General features: G+C 39.9%; 1 protein-coding gene across 15 annotated transcripts in view; it reads left to right on the top strand.

Annotated features, from left to right (window-relative positions):
- The window catches only part of Cyfip (Cytoplasmic FMR1-interacting protein Sra-1), a 53636-nt gene that overhangs the window by 3374 nt on the left and 27379 nt on the right, over positions 1–22883 (top strand). For 14 of the 15 annotated variants that reach the window (XM_069310514.1, XM_045757370.2, XM_069310516.1 and 11 more), the window contains exons 2-16: positions 2067–2685; positions 3228–3572; positions 4198–4357; positions 5143–5301; positions 10369–10585; positions 11102–11281; positions 11711–11892; positions 13329–13474; positions 14631–14815; positions 15449–15652; positions 16518–16712; positions 17767–17981; positions 18115–18245; positions 20383–20553; positions 21353–21435. In XM_069310514.1, the coding sequence (XP_069166615.1) occupies positions 2262–2685; positions 3228–3572; positions 4198–4357; positions 5143–5301; positions 10369–10585; positions 11102–11281; positions 11711–11892; positions 13329–13474; positions 14631–14815; positions 15449–15652; positions 16518–16712; positions 17767–17981; positions 18115–18245; positions 20383–20553; positions 21353–21435 (2997 nt within the window). In that variant the 5' untranslated portion in view covers positions 2067–2261. Of the gene's footprint in view, positions 1–2066; positions 2686–3227; positions 3573–4197; positions 4358–5142; positions 5302–8488; positions 8617–10368; positions 10586–11101; positions 11282–11710; positions 11893–13328; positions 13475–14630; positions 14816–15448; positions 15653–16517; positions 16713–17766; positions 17982–18114; positions 18246–20382; positions 20554–21352; positions 21436–22883 lie in introns of those variants that run through there. The other variant, XM_045757375.2, reaches the window with a different exon arrangement.

Genomic DNA, 22883 nt, shown 5'->3' on the forward strand with positions numbered 1-22883 from the left:
TAAGCAGACACACTGTTGCAAGAACATACTTTCAAGCATTTAATTTGTCGTGGGATCTTGGAGAGGTTGGCTTGTTAATTACTTCGTCCATCACATATAGGAATTCCACATTGGCTTTCTAGTAAAGGCTCTTCACATGTATACATTTTAAGTAATGATAAGCACATTCACTTTACATAGTGTGAAGCTCATCCGTTTTCGTATTTAGAATCAGAACGGAATCTGAATACTAATATATCTGATGCATTGAAAGACGTCCATAGGTTTGGGAAAAGGCTTAGTGTACTGAGGCCCTGGGAGGAGCTATTGGGCGTTATCATGTACGCCAGCAGAGATTTCTTCAAAACAATTTCACGAGGCTTGTGATGACTACCGTTTGGTCGTCAAGGACACATGTTACACCTCATGGGTCTCTTATGTGTACGCTATGAATGCCACTACTTTAACAGCTATGGTTTGGAAGAGATGGTTGAAGATCTCAGGAGTGTATACACCTACACCTGTACCAACGCAGTACCCTTCCTCCAGGCTGGGACTTCCTGAACAGAGGACAGAATGACAATGAGGAGCTTAACATTCTGATACAATAATGCTGATAAAATGCCACACAATGCAGACAAAGAACTGAGGATTCAAATCCAGGTATAATATCAGCAAAAGAAACGAAAATAGCTGAAATGATCACTAATGTAATATTTCCCAGATAATATCAGGTGGCAAGAGGAAAATTAAAGTAAAGGGGGTGAAGAGGAAGTGGCGCTGCTGGTCAAAACAAACAACAATGTTGAAAAGATCAGCACTGAGGAAGAACACAACTACGTAGACTGTCACAGGAACGATGTCAATGGAAGGAGAAAACAGGGGTTGTGACAGTGATCTACACCTTCCCAGAGAATCACAAAGAACCAAGACAAGAATACAGAGTTAAAAGTTCTTGCATAAATATAATCCAAGAAGTGGTTGAATATCCCTTAGAGTTGCTGGAAATTGGAGATTTCAATCTTAAACAAAATGACTGGAAACGTAGAATTCAAAAGAGAAAGGAGATATAATTGAGAGTAAAGAAGGTGGAAGTAGCAGAAAGAAATTTACTAATGCAACATATACAAGGAAGATCTAGTCTTTGCATGGAGTCACATTAACATGGAAAATATCAAGCATGAATTGCCAATGGGTGGCATGTGATTATGTACTTGTTATTAAGGCTGTTGCTGGATGACAGAAGGGAAGACAAACATTCCATAATAGTGAGTACCAGATAGATAATTCTTAGAGAATAACGTGGGAAACAGAACTTAGAAAACAACAACAAAAAATACATAATGGAGTACATAGCGAGTAAATACAAATAAGACGAAGGAAGATTCAGTCCACACCTAAGAGATAAAGGAGCCAAGAAAAAATTACGATAAATAAGAAGTAAAAGAGCATGTGGAACACAAAACATAAGTGAACCACAACCAACGTAGCACAGTGGTCTACGTCCTTGGCATGTTTTACCCCCTGGTGATACTTTGAGGAAGAAGCCTCGCGCTAATAGTAGCTAGGCTATACTGAATGACCAGTGGTCCACCTCGTCCCTGTGATGACGGGTGTTTCCCCCTGTGGGTGGCACCTGCCCGCCCCACCTCAGGGGAAACTTCGGAGAAACTACCTACATGTTTGTTGAGATCATACTGGAAACAAGTAGTTGTCTGTAATCTATTATACGGGTGATTTTGACTTCGCGATGAGTGATGATTTTAATTTTATTGTGGAGACAATAAAATTCCTCTTCCTCTCACTGTTGGGGACGTATCTGAAGAATTATATTCTATAAAACAAGTACTGTAAAGTATTTTGGGGATTATGTTAGTTTTAATTGGTTTGCAGTTTTACAATATATTTTCTTCAACAGTGTCGCCGTTGCAATGACATAATTAAACAGATAATTCTAATTTATTTAAATTGCAATGTATATTACAAATCATTTAAATTACAATGTATATTACAGCGAAATGCGGCGTGAAATGTCTATCATTATATATTAAATAAATTCTTAAATAAAATCTAGTTCTTTTTTGCAGTTTAATAAAAAAATATTGATGACATTACATTTGATACAGTATTCAAAATGAACTACAGTGAACGATATTTGAAAATTATGAGAAATGTATATTAAGAGCGACGTAATAGCACGACGTAATAGCTAAGGTGTTGTGTAAAGAACCCGGGTGGTGTAAGGAGGAATTACTGTAAGCCATCGTGAGAGGTGAGACAAGATGGCTGACCTCCCACTACCTCCGGAAGATTATGATATGATCATCCCGCCCCCTCCCGTCGACTACGATATCGGTCTTCTTCCGCCCCCACCTCCCCCACCCACCGACTATAACATAGCTCAGCTCCCGCCCCCGCCTCCCCCACCTACAGACTATAATATAGCTCAGCTCCCACCCCCGCCTCCCTCACCTACAGACTATAATATAGCTCAGCTGCCACCCCCGCCGCCCCCACCCACCGACTACGACAACGCCCCACCACCAGCGCCTCCACCGGACTACGACTTGCCGTCTCCTCCCCGCCACTCCAGGAGAGGTAAGGAGACCTCCCCAGGACCTCCTGCCATTCCACCAGCCCCACTGGAGGAGGGGCTCCTACAGCAGTCTCATTCCAAGCGCGCCTCCAATGTCTCTCAACGTTACTGTAAGTGCTCGCTTATATTTACCATTCTGTATATTTTTTTAAGCTAGTTTACCCTTCTTAAAAGTATCATTATATTTACAGTATTAGATTATCTAGAGGATATACGGGGATGGGATGAGTCCCATGTCTTCAGGGAGGCTGGGACGACGTCCGGTTGTCAGGGACAGGAATCCTGCCAGGGTAACCATTATCACCTAGGCCAGTGACTGACCTTCCCTAGTATGCATCTCACAACAGTTAGCTAACTCCTGGGCACCTGTTTATTGCATGGTTAAGAAATACATTATTGTAAATAAATGTGCCTAAATGCCTCGCCCTGCCGGGGAACCGAACCCAGGACCAGTGGGCTATTCACCCTTTTAGCCTAGCCAGAAACGTACGAACCCAAGCAACCCATCTAACCTATCGAATCTGATTCATAGAAAAGGTGAACATTTGTGAGATGTTATTTGTCTTAATATGTTGAATTTGTAACGTTGTTACGAAAACGTAAAAAACCGGGTTGAGCGGGTGACAGCGGTGCTCATTTCACACCTCCACAGACCTGGATGCTGACTACGAAAGCCTCAGCAGTACCCGCCAACCAAACTGCCGCACGTCGTCTTCCGCTCTTGATGGCGAGAGTAAGGCTGGCCGGAGTGCGGCCAGCGGTCCGCTGAGCGCGGGCAACCGTAGGAATGAGATGGTAGGCGGGAAGACGCACAAGAGCGGACGGACGAGCATGGTCTCGGGCCCTGGCGGGGCGACGATGCAGCGAAGGGCTTCCTCGGCCTCTGTGGCCGCCTACACGCAGCCCTTCATGATGAACGCCCAAGCCCAAGACAGTCTCTATGGCACCATAAGTCGCGCTTCCAGGATCTCCACTCAGTACCAACCGCATTCTGCAGGTATGTCAGCCTTCCTACAGTCACACCAGGCTCGCTACATGCATATATCAGCCCTCCTGAAGGCATGTCAGCCCCGGTACAGGCACGTTGGAATGGCATGCTCGTAGGGGGGTATGTCTATACGGAATGTCAGTCCCACTACAATCATGCACAACAGTCCTCAAACAGGCTTGTCGGCCCGCCAATAGGCGTGTCAGCCTTCCATCAAGTGTCAGCAATCTTACAAGTTAGTTAGCCTTAGTACATGCATACAAAAGCTCACACATAAGGTCAGTACTCCCACAGGTTTGTCAAAACTCTTATAGGTCCGTCAAAACACAAACAGGTCCATCAAATCACCCACAGGTACATCAATTTCAGTCTCTTGTCTATATATAAGGCAAGGAACGCCCCCTCATTTTCATTGGTAATGTTAACATTGTCTATCTGAAGTTGAATCTGATTTGATGATTTACTACCAAATAAAATGTGAGCATGATAACACGTTTATGTGTATACATATGCGCATTGTTTTAGATTTAACTACTCAGAACGAAGTGTCAATGTAGCACGGGCTATGGTGAGCCTGTAAAGCTTGCATGTGTATAGATGCATATTTATATAAGCTCCTCTCCAACCCCCGCAGTGGAGGCGTATGGCACTATCAGGCGGAACCACGGCCAGCACCGCGTCACCTCCATTGACTACACCGACCCGGCCATGTTTACAACCCCGCCCTTCGCCTCTGACAAGGACCTGCGCGCCCTCCAGTGGGAGCAGCAGTCGTCAGCCACACTCACACGAGGGTACGGTTAATCCCTACTCACACGATTGATTGATTGATTGATTGATAAAGATTAAGCCACCCAAAAGGTGGCACGGGCATGAATGGCCCGTAAGTGGTGGCTCTTTTGAGCCATTGCCAGTATCAAGAGCTGATACTGGAGATCTGTGGAGGTGAGACTGCACTCTACGTGCTACTCACACGAGGGTACGGTACATCCATACTCACACCAGGGTACGGTACATCCATACTCACACCAGGGTACGGTACATCCATACTCACACTGGGGTACCGTATATCCATACTCATACCAGGGTACGGTACATCCATACTCACACCAGGGTACCGTACATCCATACTCACACTAGGGTACCGTACATCCATACTCATACCAGGGTACCGTACATCCACACTCACACGTGGGTACCTTTATGGGGTAAGTTAATGACATTAAATTACGAGGGTACGACACATTGATCCACACATGGACGGTACATTGACACTCAAGGTTAGGGTACATCCCCATACATATACATACATGTATGGTATATTCACATATCCACGGTACGGAACATCCACTCACCTACAAAAGGTAATTAGTTAATATTTCAGGCCAAAGTATATTTATAAAGTAGTATAATCTCCCTCCTATATTTAGCCAGCAACCACTCTTGGACCTAACACATCCATTTAATATAAAGCTATTCTTATCCCTAAAGTTAGATGCTAGTTTACCGAGAGTAAACAGGAAATTGAATTGATAATAATAATTGAGATAATTTACGAGTATTTGTGTGGTGGGGGCAGGAGTAGTGGGCAGTCACTGGGCAGCATGTCGCTGTCGTCCGGGTCAGTGGGTGTAAGCGACCTGTCTACCATACCTCAGGAGGGTGCGCTCACCGCCTCCGCCGGGGACCTCTCCTCCAGGCGACTCAAGCCCGCACCTTGTATCGTCAGCGGTGGCAGGTAATGCAATATAATTTGTTATATTTATTAACTGTTTTTATACTAGCAGATATATTCCCTACGTTGACCATGTGAGGAGAGCAGGGGGGCCGTGTTGATCGGGGCCACAGCCGGAGGCCACCCAGCATAAAGTTGGTGGCAGGACGGACCGGAACGTCGTCGCTTCTCCATCTTCTGAGTTGTGGTTTGGTCATCATCCTTTGGTGAATAGTGAGGATCTTCACTGCATGGTCTGGCGCACAAACGGTCACCATCACTGTCTTCCCTTCCGCACGATCTTCAAACACTATGCACAGTCCCCACCGTTGCATAACCATACAGATGATCATTTTCAGTACACACTACGGTGCTATATAGTCTTCCAGGCTTGGCGCCCGGTTGTGATCATTACTTACACAATACGATTGTCTCTGCAAACACTCTTCACCGGGCATGGCGGGGATGGCGTACAGTGAGACTCTTCACTACACACTCTCCTCATACTGAAAACGAACAAGAATGTGGGTCTTCGCTATACCTAAGATTCACCCGCCAATTAAAGGTATAGCATGACGAACCATATTCCACTCTCCGAGGCTCCCACAGAATCCGAATTTCGTGAGATCTGAGTCACTCTTGGTAGTCACGCCCGCTCAAAACTTAAGATCACTTCCACCTAGAAGCCCTCCGCCAACAAGCCTAGTTTGGTTGAATTCCGTTGAAAAATGTTGAGAACCGAAGGCGTTAATTAGGGTTCGGCGTTCAATCCCCGACCGTCCAAGTGGTTGGGCACCATTCCTTCCCCCCCCCCCCAGTCCCATTCCAGATCCTTATCCTGACCCCTTCCAAGTGCTATATAGTCGTAATGGCTTGGTGCTTTCTCCTGATAGTTCCTTTCCCTTCCCCCGTACTCACTGACTTTATTAGCATATTGTGCATATATAGGCATAGGTTAGGTTAGGTGGTTAGGTTCTGTTGGCGGTTATTTGTATGTGTAGTACGTGGGTGAAACTTTTATAACGGTGTGGTTCGAACAAAATTCGTCTGTGAAGCACTTGTTCCGGAAGTGTTCGAACGAAATTAGTTGTGAGTCATGTGTAAACCGGTTTTCATTCATAAACAGAGGGGGTTTGGCTGGTGGATGGAATGGACTTTGGCCTTTGTCTATGAGGACGGATTGGCTTGGCCCAAGACCAGGTTGTACCGGGACCTCTAAACAGCCGTGATTTTTACACCAGGGTCAATTGCGTAAAAAATGTAGCGCGTTCAAGTAAGAGGACGGGTTGTTCTTTACTAATATTTCCCGGTAGTACAGTCTGGTTCATTCTCGAATCACGATCGGGAATTCCGAGTTCGAATCCCGGGCGGGCCAGAAATGGTTGGGCGCGTTTCTTATCACCTAATGCATCTATTCACCTAGCAGTAAATAATTACCCTTGGCTTATTGTACTCACCTAGTTGTACTCACCTAGTTGTGTTTGCGGGGGTTGAGCTCTGGCTCTTTGGTCCCGCCTCTCAACTGTCAGTCAACTGGTGTACAGATTCCTGAGCCTATTGGGTTCTATCATATTTATATTTGAAACTGTGTATGGAGTCAGCCTCCACCACAACACTACTTAATGCATTCTATTTATTAACTACTCTGACACTGAAAAAAATCTTTCTAACGTCTCTGTGGCTCATCTAGGTACTAAGTTTGCACCTGTGTCCCCTTGTTCGTGTTCCACCCGTGCTAAAGTGTTTGTCTTTGTCCACCCTGTCAATTCCTCGGAGAATTTTGAAGGTGGTTATCATGTCTCCCCTTACTCTTCTGTTTTCCCAGGGTTGTGAGGTTCAGCTCCCTTAGCCTTTCCTCGTAACTCATTCCTCTCAGTTCTGGGACCAGTCTGGTGGCATACCTCTGAATCTTCTCTAACTTCGTCTTGTGTTTAACTAGGTATGGACTCCAGGCTGGAGCTGCATACTTCAGGATTGGTCTTACATAAGTGGTATACAGGGTCCTGAACGATTCCTTACACAAGTTTCTTGGCAGTTCTTATATTGGCCAGTCTAGCATATGCCGCTGATGATATCCTTTTGATGTGGGCCTCTGGGGACAGGTTCGGTGTGATATCGACCTCCAGATCTTTCTCTCTATTTGACTCTTGCAGGATTTCACCTCCCAGATGATACCTTGTGTTCAGTCGTCTGCTCCCTTCGCCTTATTTCATTACTTTACATTTTCCTGAGTTGAACTTTAGCAGCCATTTTCTAGACCATTCCTCCAGTTTGTCCAAGTCGTCCTGTAGTCTCTGTCTATCTTCATCTGTTTTGATTCTTCTCATAATTTTTGTATCATCAACAAACATTGAGAGGAATGAGTCTATACCCTCTGGAAGGTCGTTTACATATACTAGAAACAGAATGGGTCCGAGTACAGAACCCTGTGGAACCCCGCTGGTGACATTTCGCCACTCTGATGCGAACCGTTACTCGCTGTTACCTCACCGTTACTCGCTGTTTCCTATTGCTTCGACCTGTTATACACCATAGAGAGTGGCACACTTAGTGCTTCTGCACCTTCTTTTAGAATCCACGGTGAGATTCTGTCAGGCCCAACAGCCTTTGACACATTGAGCTCCAACAGATTCCTTTTGACCTCATCGCTGGTGAGGTAAAATTCCTCCAAGGTTGTTCGGTTTGCCTCCTCATTTAGTGCAGGGACCTCTCCTTGTTCTATTGTGAAGACCTCCTAGAATCTCTTGTTGAGTTCTTCACACACACCTCTTTGTCGTTCTCTGTGTATCTGTTCTCCCCTCTTCTCCGTTTCATCACTTGTTCCTTCACTGCTGTTTATGTGGCGTCGTATCCTGGGAAGATCAGTAATTCGACTTTAGGAGGGAACCTCTATTTAACCTAACATTATATATACACTGGCCGCCTGTCCCCCGACACAATGAATTACATTATTATAAATTATGCTGCCAATGTCCTGTTTATATGTGCCTCTGGAGATAGTAATGGAATTATAAATTCATTCCCAGGGAAGGTTAGCAAGGAGGGAGGCAGGAGGAAAGACTGAGGTGGGGAAGTAGTAGAAGGAAAGGGTGAGGGGATAGGAGGAATTGGTGAGGGGGGATAGGAGGAATTGGTAAGGAGGAAGCGGTGAGGGGGAGGAAGTAGGGAGGGGTGAGGAGGGGAGAGGAAGAGGATTTTCCTGGTGCGCAGCGCGATGCTCCTGCTAACCTTGCTCTTGTGTTTGTTTACACCGCTGGAAAGGGTTGGGTCGAAGGTGACACAGAGCTGAGTGTATCAGGGGGGAACATGTAAAGTGCAGCACGGTACACACACCACACGGTACGTACACCTCCCCGGTACACCACCACACGAGTACACTATTGTATCCTAGACACTTGAGGTGTAGTTAATGGGGGAAAACGCCTCATAATGTTATAGTCTTGGATTGAATAATTCAACTTTCTAAGTAGCTCATCCTCCCTGAGGTGTGCCGTGTAATGAGATACTTTGAGGGTTAAGTTTGTGTCAATTTGTTTTGGGGAGTGATTGTAGTGATGTTAACTATGTAGACTTAAGGGATTTCCTGCAGCTTGCTGTAGTGGAAGGTTCTGTAGTCAAGGTCTCATTAGAGGTTGACTGTCAACCGTATCAAATTGTTCCTCACTAGCTATCTGGTTAACTCTTGTCTTAAAATTACCTTCACAAATACATTTTACATGCTTGTCATGGATTTTGTAACTAGTGTGTATATAGCATGTCTTGTGAACTCTCACGAAAAACACTTTCTACAGCTGTACAGGCAATAAGCACAACAGGTAATACAGTACAATAAAATTAAGTGTACATAAGAACATGAGAATAAAGGTAACTGCAGAAGGCCTATTGGCCCATACGAGGCAACTCCTATTTATAACCATCCAATCCCACTCATATACATGTCCAACCCACGCTTGAAACAATCAAGGGACCCCACCTCCACCACATTATGCGGTGATTGGTTCCATAAGTCAGCAACCCAGTTGCCAAACCAGTATTTACCCAGGTCTTTCCTAAATCTAAACTTATCCAATTTATACCCATTGTTTCATGTTCAGTTGTATGCAGTAATGCACGATAGCTGCAAACAGTGATCACTGTGCTAGTGTAGTTACCTTCAGATTTGTGCTTACCAGTACAGTACAGTACTGTTATCACGGTACAGTACTGCGAAAGTCTTGTATACTTTACTTTCATTATATAATATTTAGAACTACTGTACCAAGACAGCCTAGAAATGTACTAATTTATTAGGTTTTTGCTTGCTTTTTGTTATATTTTATATTTTTGGGGAGGAGGGGGTGTACCCTAGTAGTGAGTATATAATGTTAGGCAGAGTGTAGGGAGCTGATCAATTTTTTTTTTTTTATACTTTTTTTTTCCTATTTCTAAACAAATATAGGACATAATATTTAACCTTTAGTTTACCACTGTTCTTGCTATATAATCCAGTCCATCTTCCTGTTCAGGTAGTATTGACAGTAATGATGAGGACCATTGTACGTATGATGTATGATGATGTACACCACTGGAATAATGGTTCCCGTGTCACTTTGGTAAAACACTCACCTGATGTTTAGCGAGCGCTTTGGCTTGGGTTTGTATCCTGGCTGGGGAGGATTGATTGGGTGCCAGTCCCCTGTTCACCCAGCAGTGAATGGGTACCGAGTTGTTAAACGATTTGGCGGGTCGTATTCCAGGGAAAATTAAGATTAAAGACCTGCCCATAATGCTATGCATGCTAGTGGCTTTACAAGAATGTAAGAATTTTTGTATATATAGATAAAATATATTGATGAAAAAGGCAGTTAGAAAGTAGAAAATGGTATTGTACTATTGAATTTGGACAAACCGAAAAAGTTTTTGTACTGATGTTGCTGAGAAAACTTAACCTAACTTAGCCTTCCTAGGCTTCATACTTGCCATCTAAGGCCTAATATAGTGCATGTAGGTGCTATACTAGACCTAGGAATATTTAAGTTTGGTTTTTAGCTTTATTTTTTTGGTGACTATAAATTATTATGGTACTGTTTACTGCTGTGCTTGTACTTACAGAGTCGGAATGGCAGGGGAACGTGTAACAATCACTGATGCCCTGAGCAATGTCGATGTTTTGGATGATTTGCCGCTGCCTGACCAGCAGCCTGTTATTGAGGCACAGGCATGCTCGGTTGTGTATATTGCAAATTTTGATACAAACTTTGAAGATCGTATGGCATACGTAACAGGGGTGGCAAAGTACATGGAAGAAGCTGCTACTCATGCAGAGCTGGTAAGAGAGAGAGAATGTTAATCATATTTATGTAATTATGTATTGAAAACAGATAAAATTCATCCAAATAAATTTGTAAAACATATGAAATTCATACATAAATTATTATATATAATTTACATTAATGCAAAATGAAAGATTGAATCAGTGTTTCTAAATACTGTACTGTACAGTATAATACGACATCAATACAATGAATTGCTTCAGATATGGTATGATATTACATAGTAGCTGTGTTGCTTATAGTTTTTGTTAAATATTTTTTTGTTTATTAATTTAGCTTGACTTGTGTATGGTATGCATGAGAAATGTTGTTAAACATGATTGAGCAGAAGTATTTTTTAAGAGGGCATGAATGATTTGTTTAAATTGTGACAGCCAATTTGAATTACTTTTCACTTGGTCTATGAAATATGACTGAATGTTTAAAGTACTGTATATATGCTGTATAGTAACATTTCTCTTTGATAACTTAATTTGTATTCTGTATATATTTTGTATTTTTTCATTGTTCAGAACAAACTACTAGAGGAAGGGGAGCAGCATGCGGTAATGCTGTATACGTGGCGTTGCTGTTCCCGGGCTATCCCACAGCCCAAGTCAAATGAGCAGCCTAACCGTGTTGAAATATATGAAAAAACAGTGAGAGTACTCTCTGATGAGGTGAAGAAATTAACAAAATTCATGAACTTTCAGGTAATGATGATCTTATTCTTATACTGTACTAAAAAATTTTTACTTTAAAAATATAAATTATAGTTCATATATTGTAGCATACAGTACTTTTTTTTAAATTTTGGTCAAATATAGTTTGGGTCTGATTTTCAGTATCTGTATACAGGTATGTTCTTAAAATAAATAGTTTTATTACTGTGTAACCAGTAATTTAATCAGTTCTCTACCTTCACTGATGTTCATCATGATGAGGATCTATCTACATGTTACCCTCTATAAAATGGACTAATTACTGTACTATTGCCACTATAGCTACACCAAAAGGCTAGAGAATATCTTGGGTATTGAGAAATGTGTTGACTAAAAGATATGAGGATACACAGTACCTGGAAAATCTTAAATCTAAATATGCAAACTATTTTGTTGTTAATCTGCCTGATATTTCTCCAGCGCAAAGCTATTGATGTCTTCTGCACCCAAGTGAAGCGACTGTGCCATCAAGAGAAGAGAAAAGACTTTGTATCTGAAGCCTATCTACTTACCCTTGGAAAATTCATTAATATGTTTGCAGTTTTAGATGAATTGAAAAATATGAAGTCTAGTGTTAAAAATGACTATTCTACATACAGAAGGTGAGTATTTTTTTATGAACTTGATTTGGTATAGTGATAGTTAAAGTAATTTGACTACTGTATTTCATATTTTATTTTAATTTCAATATTTCTGGATGCATGTTTGAAAAGTGCTTCTTATTGATCCTGCGTATTTTCTCAAAATCTTTATAATAAATTTGTGCAAATTTTTATTTTTGTTTGCTTCACAACAAATGCAAAGTAAATGCCAATATTTATTCTTCTGTTATATTGTTATTTATATAGTGGATTATAAAAGTTTTTTGTTTCAAATATCATAACTGGAATAACTAGAACAGTCGAAAGTCATTAATCATTGTGTTAATTTGTTGTTGTCATGGAATTCCCCAAAGGTTGTGTTAATCACAAAGAGGCATAAGGCTTTATTCTCTGTACTGGCTGTTGCTCTAGAATTGGTTTTCAATAACATCTGCAGATACTGTCTGATGAAAGTAGACACCATTTCGAAGTTGTGAAAACATCCTGTGCATAGATGGTCATCAGGTTGTTTATTTACGTATTTTTAATTCATTCTAACTAGAAGAAAAAGAAAAATTGCAACGTCATTCCAGGCAATCTGTGAAGAATGGATTTTAGGAAAACCTTAGCAATGTAATTCACAAATATTGAACTTGGTTATATGGAAAAGATGGAGAGGCATTGTAGTGACCTCTAATTGTTCACTTTTCCACTCTCTCTCGATACAGTACCTTTCTGAAGATTATTACTAAGTACTTATATGACTTGTCAGCCTCAAATAGTTCCCCATTGTCGGGGACAGGAAACCTGTTTGGCTTATCAAGGTCCCTCTAGTCCAACAACTAACCTTTCCCCAAGATTCAACCCACAACAGTTGCACACCTCTTTGGGGCCTATTTACTGTTAGGTGAACACAGGCATCAGGTCTAAGGGAACTTGTCCAAAATGTCTTGTTGTGATGTAGGAACTGTACCTGGAGACCTTTTGACAGTAGTGACCCAACTGCACTGCACCGCAGGACCCATGTATACCAATGCTAAGAAGGTTTAATGATGAAACTTTTATACAATACAAAACTTTTGTAAAATATTAACAAATTGAAAGAACGTAATCATACAAGTGTTTACATAAACTATCACCAATTTGCAAATTCTTACTTTGTAGTTAGGAAATTGTGTTCATAAAATACCTGTTCCTTGGATAGTGAATTTTGCAAATATCCAAGTTGCTGATAATGAGTCCATTGTAATTAGCCTGTCTATTGAGTGTTGTACTTGAAGGTTTAAGAGTTTGTCAATGGTTGGTTGGTCTTTTGTAAACTTGTGTACACTATATGCTACCTTTCATCATATTACATATATTATTATAGTTGATACAAAGATTAATAATAATAATAATTTTTAATTTCCATCTTCTAACTGTTGCTAATCTTTTTTTTTTTTTTTTAATTTCACCAGAGCTGCACAGTTCCTGAAAGTGATGAGTGATACACAATCTCTCCAGGAGTCACAAAATCTCTCTATGTTCCTGGCCACTCAGAACAAAATACGCGACACACTCAAGGAGAAGCTAACAGCAATCCCGTCATATGAAGATCTTCTTTGTAAGTATCTGCTGTTTGCTGTGCCTTTAACACTTTCGCTCACCCCGCGCGCCACCCCTCGACAGGGCGATATGGGCCCCAGCGTGTCACGGAAGCGCGCGTTAATTCCGAAAAGTGTATACTCTCTTCAACTTTGTCACCTCAATTCTCCTTCTACGAGAATAAATTTGGTATCATTGTGTTCGCAATAAACTTCTCTACAGCACTAAATGCATATAAACTCCAAAAGCCCGGCTAATTACCCGCAGCAAACAGAGAAAGTGCGAACGAGTTACCCGGGAGCGCGCAAACGGGATAAAATGTTTTCACTATTTTCACTCTGGTCACCTCAATTTTTGTCCTAGGTCTTTCATTTTGGTCTCAATGGGTTCGTAATAAAATTCTCTAGAGGAACATTAGCATATAAAAAAAAACACCTGGTCACGCTCCAACCGCCGACGAGTTGAAGACGGGCCACGCGTTAGCCGTGAGTGAGCGCTCAGAGGCCTTCCTACTACACTCCCAATTCCCACCCTTTTCAAGCCTTTCTTTCGCAATTTTCTTCCTGGAAGGGCCTTGTTCATGATTACTATCCATCGTGGAGTAAGCGTAGATAGTTTCTAAAGCCGCAGTAAGAAATATAGCCACGGAAAATAGCCGAAATGTTCACACGTTTGAGATGCGAGGGGAGACGACATTGGTCACAACAGTGGAGCAAAGACAATGGGCCCACGGCGTGTGCCAAGCCGCCTGAGGGCCACGAGGCTCAACAAAGGAAATGGGAAGACATCGGCGCACATTTTAAAACCAGTCCCCAAAAAATCGGATACAAACCTGATTTTTGGCGAATTTTTAAAGTGGATGACGCAATGCTGCGTCATCCCCGGCATTACCGCCAGTAAACGGATGACGCAATGCTGCGTCATCCCCGAGCGAAAGTGTTAATGGCTGCAGCAAGATATTCTTAACAGCGTCTCAAGTGATGCAGTATTGTATACAATACTATGATTGGTGTCCATTAATATTGTATTTTATTTCTATAATGCTTTACTACATTACTGTCTGCCCTTTTTTTATTATTGGCTGATGTCTCCCCACACCATGTAAGTGGGAAACATAGTGATAGTAATACCATATTCTGTATTTATGCATGTATGTGTTGTTACTTTTGTTACAGGTGAGGTGGTAAATATCTCAGTTCACATGTTTGAGAACCGCATGTACCTGACACCTAAGGAGAAACAGATGTTGGTGAAGGTGATGGGCTTTGGCCTCTTTCTCATTGATTCAGAAATCTGCAACATAAACAAACTTGACCAGAAAAAGAAGATAAAGCTGGATAAAATTGACAAAATTTTTAAGGTAAGCCAATTTCTTTTGCATATAGGGCATTTCAAAAGACAGAAGTTTTATGAATATTTATTGTATTCATTTATTATTAGACTTTCTCAAATTGCAAGCCATTGGCATGCATTCATAGGAAAATTTTTATCTGTAGATTTCTTTGTGTATTTCTCAACATTAAGATGAACCCTTTACCTGACATTGATTTTGTATAGTCGTCTGTACTCTTGTAACCCTTGTTGTGGCAGCCTCTTCAGCTGACTAATTGTAGTGCCGTTTTCACTGAACTGTAAACTTTAAATGAATCGGCCAAACTCTGTAAACTCATCATAATCATAGATGGATAAATAGATAAATGTAAATGGTTAACTAGTTGGCCTTGTTCACCTATGGTAGCATTACTATGGTAGCATTACTATGGTAGCATTACTATGGTAGCATTACTATGGGAAATTAATGTTATTATGTCTAGCTGTTATCCAAGTCTCATTACAAAATGCAGATAATTTATAACAAGACATTTTTGTTATAACTTGTGCAACATTTAGGTTCTTGATTTGATGCCTAAAAGTTTTAATTTTGTTTTTAATTTTAAATTTTTTTTAAATAATTTAATTTAATTTTATTTACAATTAATTTTGGTTTTTACAGAATTTGGAAGTTGTGCCATTGTTTGGAGACATGCAGATTGCCCCCTTCAATTACATAAAGAGGAGCAAGAACTTTGATGCCAAGATGTGGCCAATGTGTAGTGCATCATCAATAAGCCCTCAGGCAGACCTTATGTGCCACCTGCCGCGAATACGTGAAGAACACATCAAGTACATCTCTGACCTCGCTAGATACAGTAATGAGGTGTGACTTGGAATAAATATGTATCGTGTAATTTGGATTATATATTGGTATTGTATTACTGCCACAAGATTTGACTAAGGAATTTTTCCAGTCTTTACTTTTTAAGTTTTTAATGTGAATATTTGAATTTTGTTATACAGTATTTCATGAATTTAATTTAAGCAGGTATGCATGAGAATGTCAATAAGTACTGCATGGCTGTCATTTAACCGAGCCTGTCGACCATTGGATTGGCTCTGTGGACATTTGGACCAAGTGCTCTCTTGTTTCTAGGTTGACATTTGGTGGCATGTTTTGTTAGTGACCATTGTTTTCCTTGTTTTTATTCTTTCACGTTCCCAGGATTCTTACTAGTCTTACATTCTAGCATGCGCATGTCTCCCTTCATTTCTACTTTTTCCACTTCTGGGGTGTTGTTTTCAAGTGAGTTGTGTGGCAACATTGTCAGCTAGCTGTTTGCTTGTGATATGTTCAACTGACTTTGTATACTGGGTGTGTGTGGTACACACACACATATGTATGTATGTACTTTTTAGTTTGTAGTTACACTTGCTTTCCTTGTCACCTTAGGCATGGTAGTTCGGTGATTGCCTGCCATGCTGGTGTTGTAGCCACCCTGAGGTTTGATTTGTTAAGTTACTGTGTTTTTTCTATTAGTTGAAGGATCATGGCAATTCCATTTGGTATGAAACCTGATTCTGCTGTTTGCAGTTTTCTTGTTGCCAGAAGTTCTCTTATCGAGTCAAAGGTATTTTTCACCCTTGGGTGCATGACTTGTGTCAAATTGAAGTGATTGAAATGAATAAATTTTGTGTGAACAGAATATTGAAGTAGTCTTGTGCTAATGTGTTACTACTCTTTCTAGGTTATTACTACTTACAAGGAAACTGCTAGAACTGATGCAGAGAACAAAGACATAGCAGATCTGGCCCTTCGTGGTCTGCAGCTGCTCAGTGAATGGACGAGTGTTGTCACAGAATTGTACTCGTGGAAACTTCTTCACCCAACTGACCACCACTCAAACAACCATTGTCCAGTTGATGCTGAGGAATATGAAAGGGTAAGTTTGCAGTTGAGAATTTTATTTACAGATCCTGATGTTCAAGAAGAAAATTTGGATGATGCCTTGGTTTTATCTAGATGTTACCATGTTTAGGATGGTCCACTTTTTCCAAATGTTTATCTCCAGTGTTTGTGCATTTGTTTCATAAAGGTATTGCAACTTATTCTTCTAGAGAATATTATATCTGTAGCATAGTTGTGAGAGCAGTCAATTCATAATTGAAAGGGGAAGGCCTGACGGCTGAGTGGACAGCGCATGGGAATCATAGTCCTAAGGTTCCGAGTTTGATCCCCGGTGGATGAGGAAATAAATGGCCATAGTTTATTTCATCCTGATGCTCCTGTTCACCTAGCAGTAAATAGGTATCTGGGAGTTACAGCTGCTACGGGGTGCTTCCTGGGGATGTCTAACAAAAAGGAGGCTAGGTTGAGGACTGGGCCGCAGGGACGCTAAGCCCCGAAATCATCTCAAGATAACCTAGATTTGATTCAAGTGCAGGATGCAGACATTTGGCCATGTTTCCTTTCACCAAGTGGTCTTCATACCACTTATGCCAAAATCACTTCATACCAAAATGGTCTTCAAAAATTGGTACAGTACCCAGGAATTAGGCAACAGTTGTGGGTTTCATCCTGGGGAAGGTCAATCATTGTCCTAAGGAGACTATGAGAAGGCTAACAGGCTTCCTGTCCCCCAGCAGTGGGAAACGGGAAATCATATTAAGTAATTCAATACAAGATGATAAATTGTTTTCATAAGTTTGATGTGAATATACAGGTACATTATGGAATGTTTTGCAACACTGCTCATAAGTTCATGAAGGGTTAAGTTAACCCATTTAAGGGTTAAAGTTCTTTTTATCATCTTTTATAGATGGAACATTTCCTTAATTGTATTTTCCTCTCTGAAAAAGTAGGATGATACAATTGTCTCACTTATGTGCATACAGTATTAGAATTTTGTATTTGATTCTCTTCCATAATTATTATGCCTTTTTAATGAGGTGTTTTGTGGGTGAGAGTGGATTGCTGCAATGAATATTTGTTCCCAGGCCACTCGTTACAATTACACGGATGAAGAGAAGTTTGCCTTGATTGAAGTCATTGCCATGATCAAGGGACTTCAGGTGTTAATGGCACGCATGGAGACTGTCTTTCTTGACTCTATCCGACGCAACATTTACCAAGAATTGCAAGACTTTGTGCAGCTTACCCTAAGAGATCCCCTTCGTAAAGCTATCAAAAACAAAAAGGAATTATTAAGAACGTATGTATTGAGTTTTCTATATTGGTTAATATGTTTTTAAAAATTAACATAATACAGCTTATCATTTGGAATACATTTACTTTGCCTGAAATATTACATATTCCTTATAAACTAACATGATTTTTTTGTGCAGCATACTTGTATCGGTGAGAGAAACTAGTGCAGACTGGAGTAAAGGGATGGAACCTCCAGAAGATCCTGCTCTCAAGGGAAAGAAAGACCCCGACAATGGTTTTGAGATTAAGGTCCAAAGAAGAAATGTTGGTTAGTTGCTGAATCTGTGTTGTGTAATGTATTGACTCTCATGTCTTAGTTAAAGCCTAGAGTTACTGGTCCAGGCAAATTAATGGAGTTACATCAGAAAAACTTAAGAATTGACTGGTGAGAGTTGCAATTATGGCACCAGTAAGAGAAATGAGTGGGGGATTGTTACAGAATTGGGAGAGTATAAATGAGCAAATGACTCGAGTAAACAAGGAACTATAAGAATGCAAATCTGAAATGAATCATAGCTGAACATTAGGGAGTAGGGATTAGGAGCCAATAGAGCAGGTGATAAAATATGCTAGAGAAATTGGTACATGTGATGACATTAGGGGATAAGGTGAGGAAGGACTCTTTGATGATCCCCAAATTACTATAGAGTACAGTATTGTACTGTGGGGGAAACAAATCTGTAATCATTTTTGGTGACTAGGAATAAGACATAATATTGAGGATAGTAGACAAAGAAATCACAATGGTATGATATATCAATGCAAAAATAATTTGAGGCAATGAGGTGACTTGAACCAGCATTCTAGTGATTCCCAGACATCTATCTTAACCCACTCGACCACGATAGGACAAAAGCCAATCAACCCAGAACTCTATTAAATTGATTGGGAGGGTCTGGAGCCCTCAACTGGTGCCACAACCTCATTGCCTCAAAGGATTTTTTTCATTGATGTCACACCATTGTGATTATGTCCTGCCTTCAAAATACAAAGAAATGTTGAGAACACCAATACCCACAGGCCAGAGTGTAGGCGGGCCATTTGTAAAATCCTGGTTGTGTTGCCAGTTAGGACCTCCGGAACTTTCCCCATGAATTCAAGAGGGTTCCGGGTTGATTGGCGTTTGTCCTATCGTGGCTGAGTGGGTTAAGGCAGGTGTCTGGGAATCACTAGGATGCTGGTTCAAGTCATCTCAGTGTCTTAGAGGATTTTCTCATTGAGGATATTGGAATTAGTAGGAGGCATTTTGTGGGGGATGATGTAACTAACTTCAGGAGAATTGGAAAATACAAGAAAGCAAAAAGTTGACCATTAATAGTAATTTCTAGCAGTGAAGAACAAATAGTATTACAGATAAAATAGTTTGTGCAAATTTATCATGAAATTAAGAGTTTAATTAATTCAGGTTAATTAATACCTGGAGTGCATGACAGTAGAGAAATTTGCTCAAGTGAAGTTGTGAGTAGACTGAGTCAGGGAAGGAAAGCTTGAGCTGGGAAAGACCTGGTTAGAGATAAAATAGGAAGAGATGCAGCCAGAGGTTAGTGTGTAGTGGTAGTGCTTACTCTTATATAGATATGAAATGCTGATATGTTATTAGCAAAAAAAATAAACAATTAGAGCAGGAAGAGTGGACATTTATAGAAGCATGTGTTAGGAGAATAAAGTAAGGAATAAAATATATATGAAAAATGTAGAGAATGAAAGCCATTAAATTGTATAATAGAGGATTGCTGCACAGAAATGGTTTGGTTATGTTGAATTAATGAATGATGATGCCCTATTCATAGTGTGTATGGTTAAGGGAATCTAGGGGTAGGAGGGGAAGAAGACTATGGAGAGAGTGAATAAACAGGGAGTGAGTGTAAACAACACAGTAGTAGTAGTAGTAGTAGTAGAAAGTAAGGGCAAGTGGCAGCATATTGTGCAGACCGAGTGAATGGGGGAGCATCATCAACATGTCTTATCAAGCAGTGCGGTGCTGCTGAAGTTTTGTGGTGGCGGCTCTTTTGTGGTGCTGTGTCGTGTGCAAGTGATACTGAATGGCCAGGTATAATTTGCTTTAAAATATCTTTTACATATCATTATCTATTCCCTATTTTCTTTGGACTAATGCCTCTTTACTGCAAGCAAGAAATAGGATACTGATGCATGTGATAATATGTACAGTATGTTAAAAATGTAATGTGCTTTGCCTCTTTTTTACACCACAAATTATTCTTGTGGTATTTTTGTGGTGCGCATCACGTCATATGATGTGATGCGCAATTTTGGGTAAGTTACTCAACACGTCATATAACGTGTTGCGCAGTTTAACGGTTAATAAACAAAGGAAATAAATTAATTAACCTTTTACTTTGTATGTTGATATATTTTGGTTTAAATGATTAAATGTCATTTTGCAGGGCCCTCTTCGACACAGCTTTATATGGTGCGGACGATGCTGGAGTCCCTCATCTCTGACAAGTCTGGTGGGAAGAAGACGCTGAGGAAGGAGCTTGATGGCCAACACCTTTGTCAGATTGATGAGTTTCATAAGACATCATTTTTCTGGACTTATCTCATCAATTTCAGTGGTTAGAGACAAATTTTCATTGTAATCTTGTAATGTTCTGTTTCACCCCTTAATAATTTTTTTTTTTTAATTTCCCTTTTGAATAACTACTATAAAGTTAATATTTAAGCCAAAAACATTTGTAATTAAACTGTATTATGATGCACAGCAATTGTATTCACTTAATGTTTCAAATTATAGTTTGCTAACTCCAATGTAAAGAAAACTTTATTCCTATATATTTGAGAGAACATTAATTTTTTTTTGCCTAAATTGATCTATTATATTGTAATAAAATATCGGTATTAGTAAAACTTAACAGTGTATTGATTGCTGTATCAAGAAGTAAAGTAGAAGCAAATAAAATAGTATTGTAGCACATATTCATGGCAGCTATCACAGTGGGAAAAATTAAAGAGTTGATGAGAGCGGAAATATAATTGTTCAAAATGGATCGATAAAGCTTTAGTTTTGGGGTACAAGTGGCTCATTTCTGAGCTGTCCCACTTGAGGTTACATTAGTTAAGAGACTGACCAAGGTTATCATCATCATACTTCCTCCCGAGTTTCTCCATTTTGGAAAACAATGAAGCTAAAGCTATAAAATATAGAACAGTCAAGCTATAAAGGTTTGTGAATAGTGTGTATGTTTTTAGAGCAAATAAAGAATTATTATATTAGTGTTGCCAACAGTAGTCTGTCTAATTTATTTATGTTGGATGATGAGCTGCCTTGATTGTATGCACTACATTTTTGTTGCAAACGTTGAGCCTTACATTTGCCAACTAGGTCAGTGTGGTAATGTGTTGTGCATTTTACAGAAACGTTACAGTTTTGCTGCGATCTCTCTCAGTTGTGGTATCGTGAGTTCTACTTGGAAATGACAATGGGTCGGAGAATACAGGTGAGGATAATGCCAAATAGCATTGTTTATGCGCAAGTCTCTGATCTGATATTGTAGCTAGGTCTATATCTTGCCTTTTTTTTTATCTTTGTAATATTGTAAATACATTTCTTCAAAATAAATTACAACAGCTTTGCTAGACAAAGGATGTGAAGTTTTAAACTGTAAGCAGGAGGAATGCAGATGCAAATGAAGGTTCCTTGTTTAATCAGTTCAGGTTGAAGAATATTATTATAATTTAGGAACATATTTATTTAAATCTTTGGGATTATATATAATATATATGTATACATATTATATATATAAATTGTCACTCACACTATCGTGGAAATAATCATTTCATTCACTTGGGCGCTAGAGACTCGAACTGCCGACACACGTGGTGACACAGTGCGAGTCTCCTAGTGACCAAGTGAATGAAATATTGTATATTTATTTACCGGTGTATATTTTTTGCATCAAATATATCGTTACGGGAATCGATTTACGATGCGTCGTTCTGCCTTTTTCTGTTTTTCAAATTATCCTCCGTAAATTTGATTGCTGCACCCAGTTTGTCTCTCTAAAATACTAATTAGCAAACAAAAACAAATCGTGTATATTTTCTAAATAAAAAGTATAAAAGCTTCTGTATTACATTCGACAGTCAGTCATATTACGTCAGTGCTGCTTCCGTACGAATACTAGTCTGTATATTAACTAGGTGGATGGGATTTTAACCGGCCAAAGACGCAATCGTGTCACGAGAAGACCAATCCTGCCGATACTTGTAGAATGTGGCCATTGCCGAGACAGTCTCTCTATTATAATGTTGTTAACTTTATTGTGAGAGTAATTGATATTTGATCACTGGCAACTCTGTGGTTAATTTATGATACAAGGGCCATTAGTGAGATCAGTTTTACGAGTGCTGTTGCGGTATTTGTCACAGATGGCTCACAGGCTTTACCATCGGTATTTGTTGAATTTCAAAGGATTTCGTATTTTGGCAATTTGTGTTCGAAAAGTATGGTTATAGTACTGCACCTTACTAAATTACTGGAGTTTGCTTTGTATTTTCCAGATTAATATAATGGATGTAACATTATTTCATTGCTATTTTATTTCAATTATCTGGAATGATTGAATCCAAATGGTCTCGATGCATTTGATTTTAAAATTTATATTACGAATAATAAATATATATTTGCAAAAAAAATAAAATGAATAATTGTGTGTGATTTGTTGCCAAATCATATGGACAAAATTAAATTCAGATTTAAATTCTGTATAGACAAAACTAATGTGTTTTTGTTTATTGGCACCAGAGATCATGAATATCTGAGTTATCTCGGTTTTCCAGACACTTTCCCCAGACTTTGAGCACAAACAGGATTATAATCCTTCCATTACTCCTGATTTTTCTTTAACTAGATTTCATCTGATCAAGATATCACTGTATATTAATA

Source organism: Procambarus clarkii, chromosome 67, assembly GCF_040958095.1.
Source record: "Procambarus clarkii isolate CNS0578487 chromosome 67, FALCON_Pclarkii_2.0, whole genome shotgun sequence".
NCBI lineage: Eukaryota > Metazoa > Arthropoda > Malacostraca > Decapoda > Cambaridae > Procambarus > Procambarus clarkii.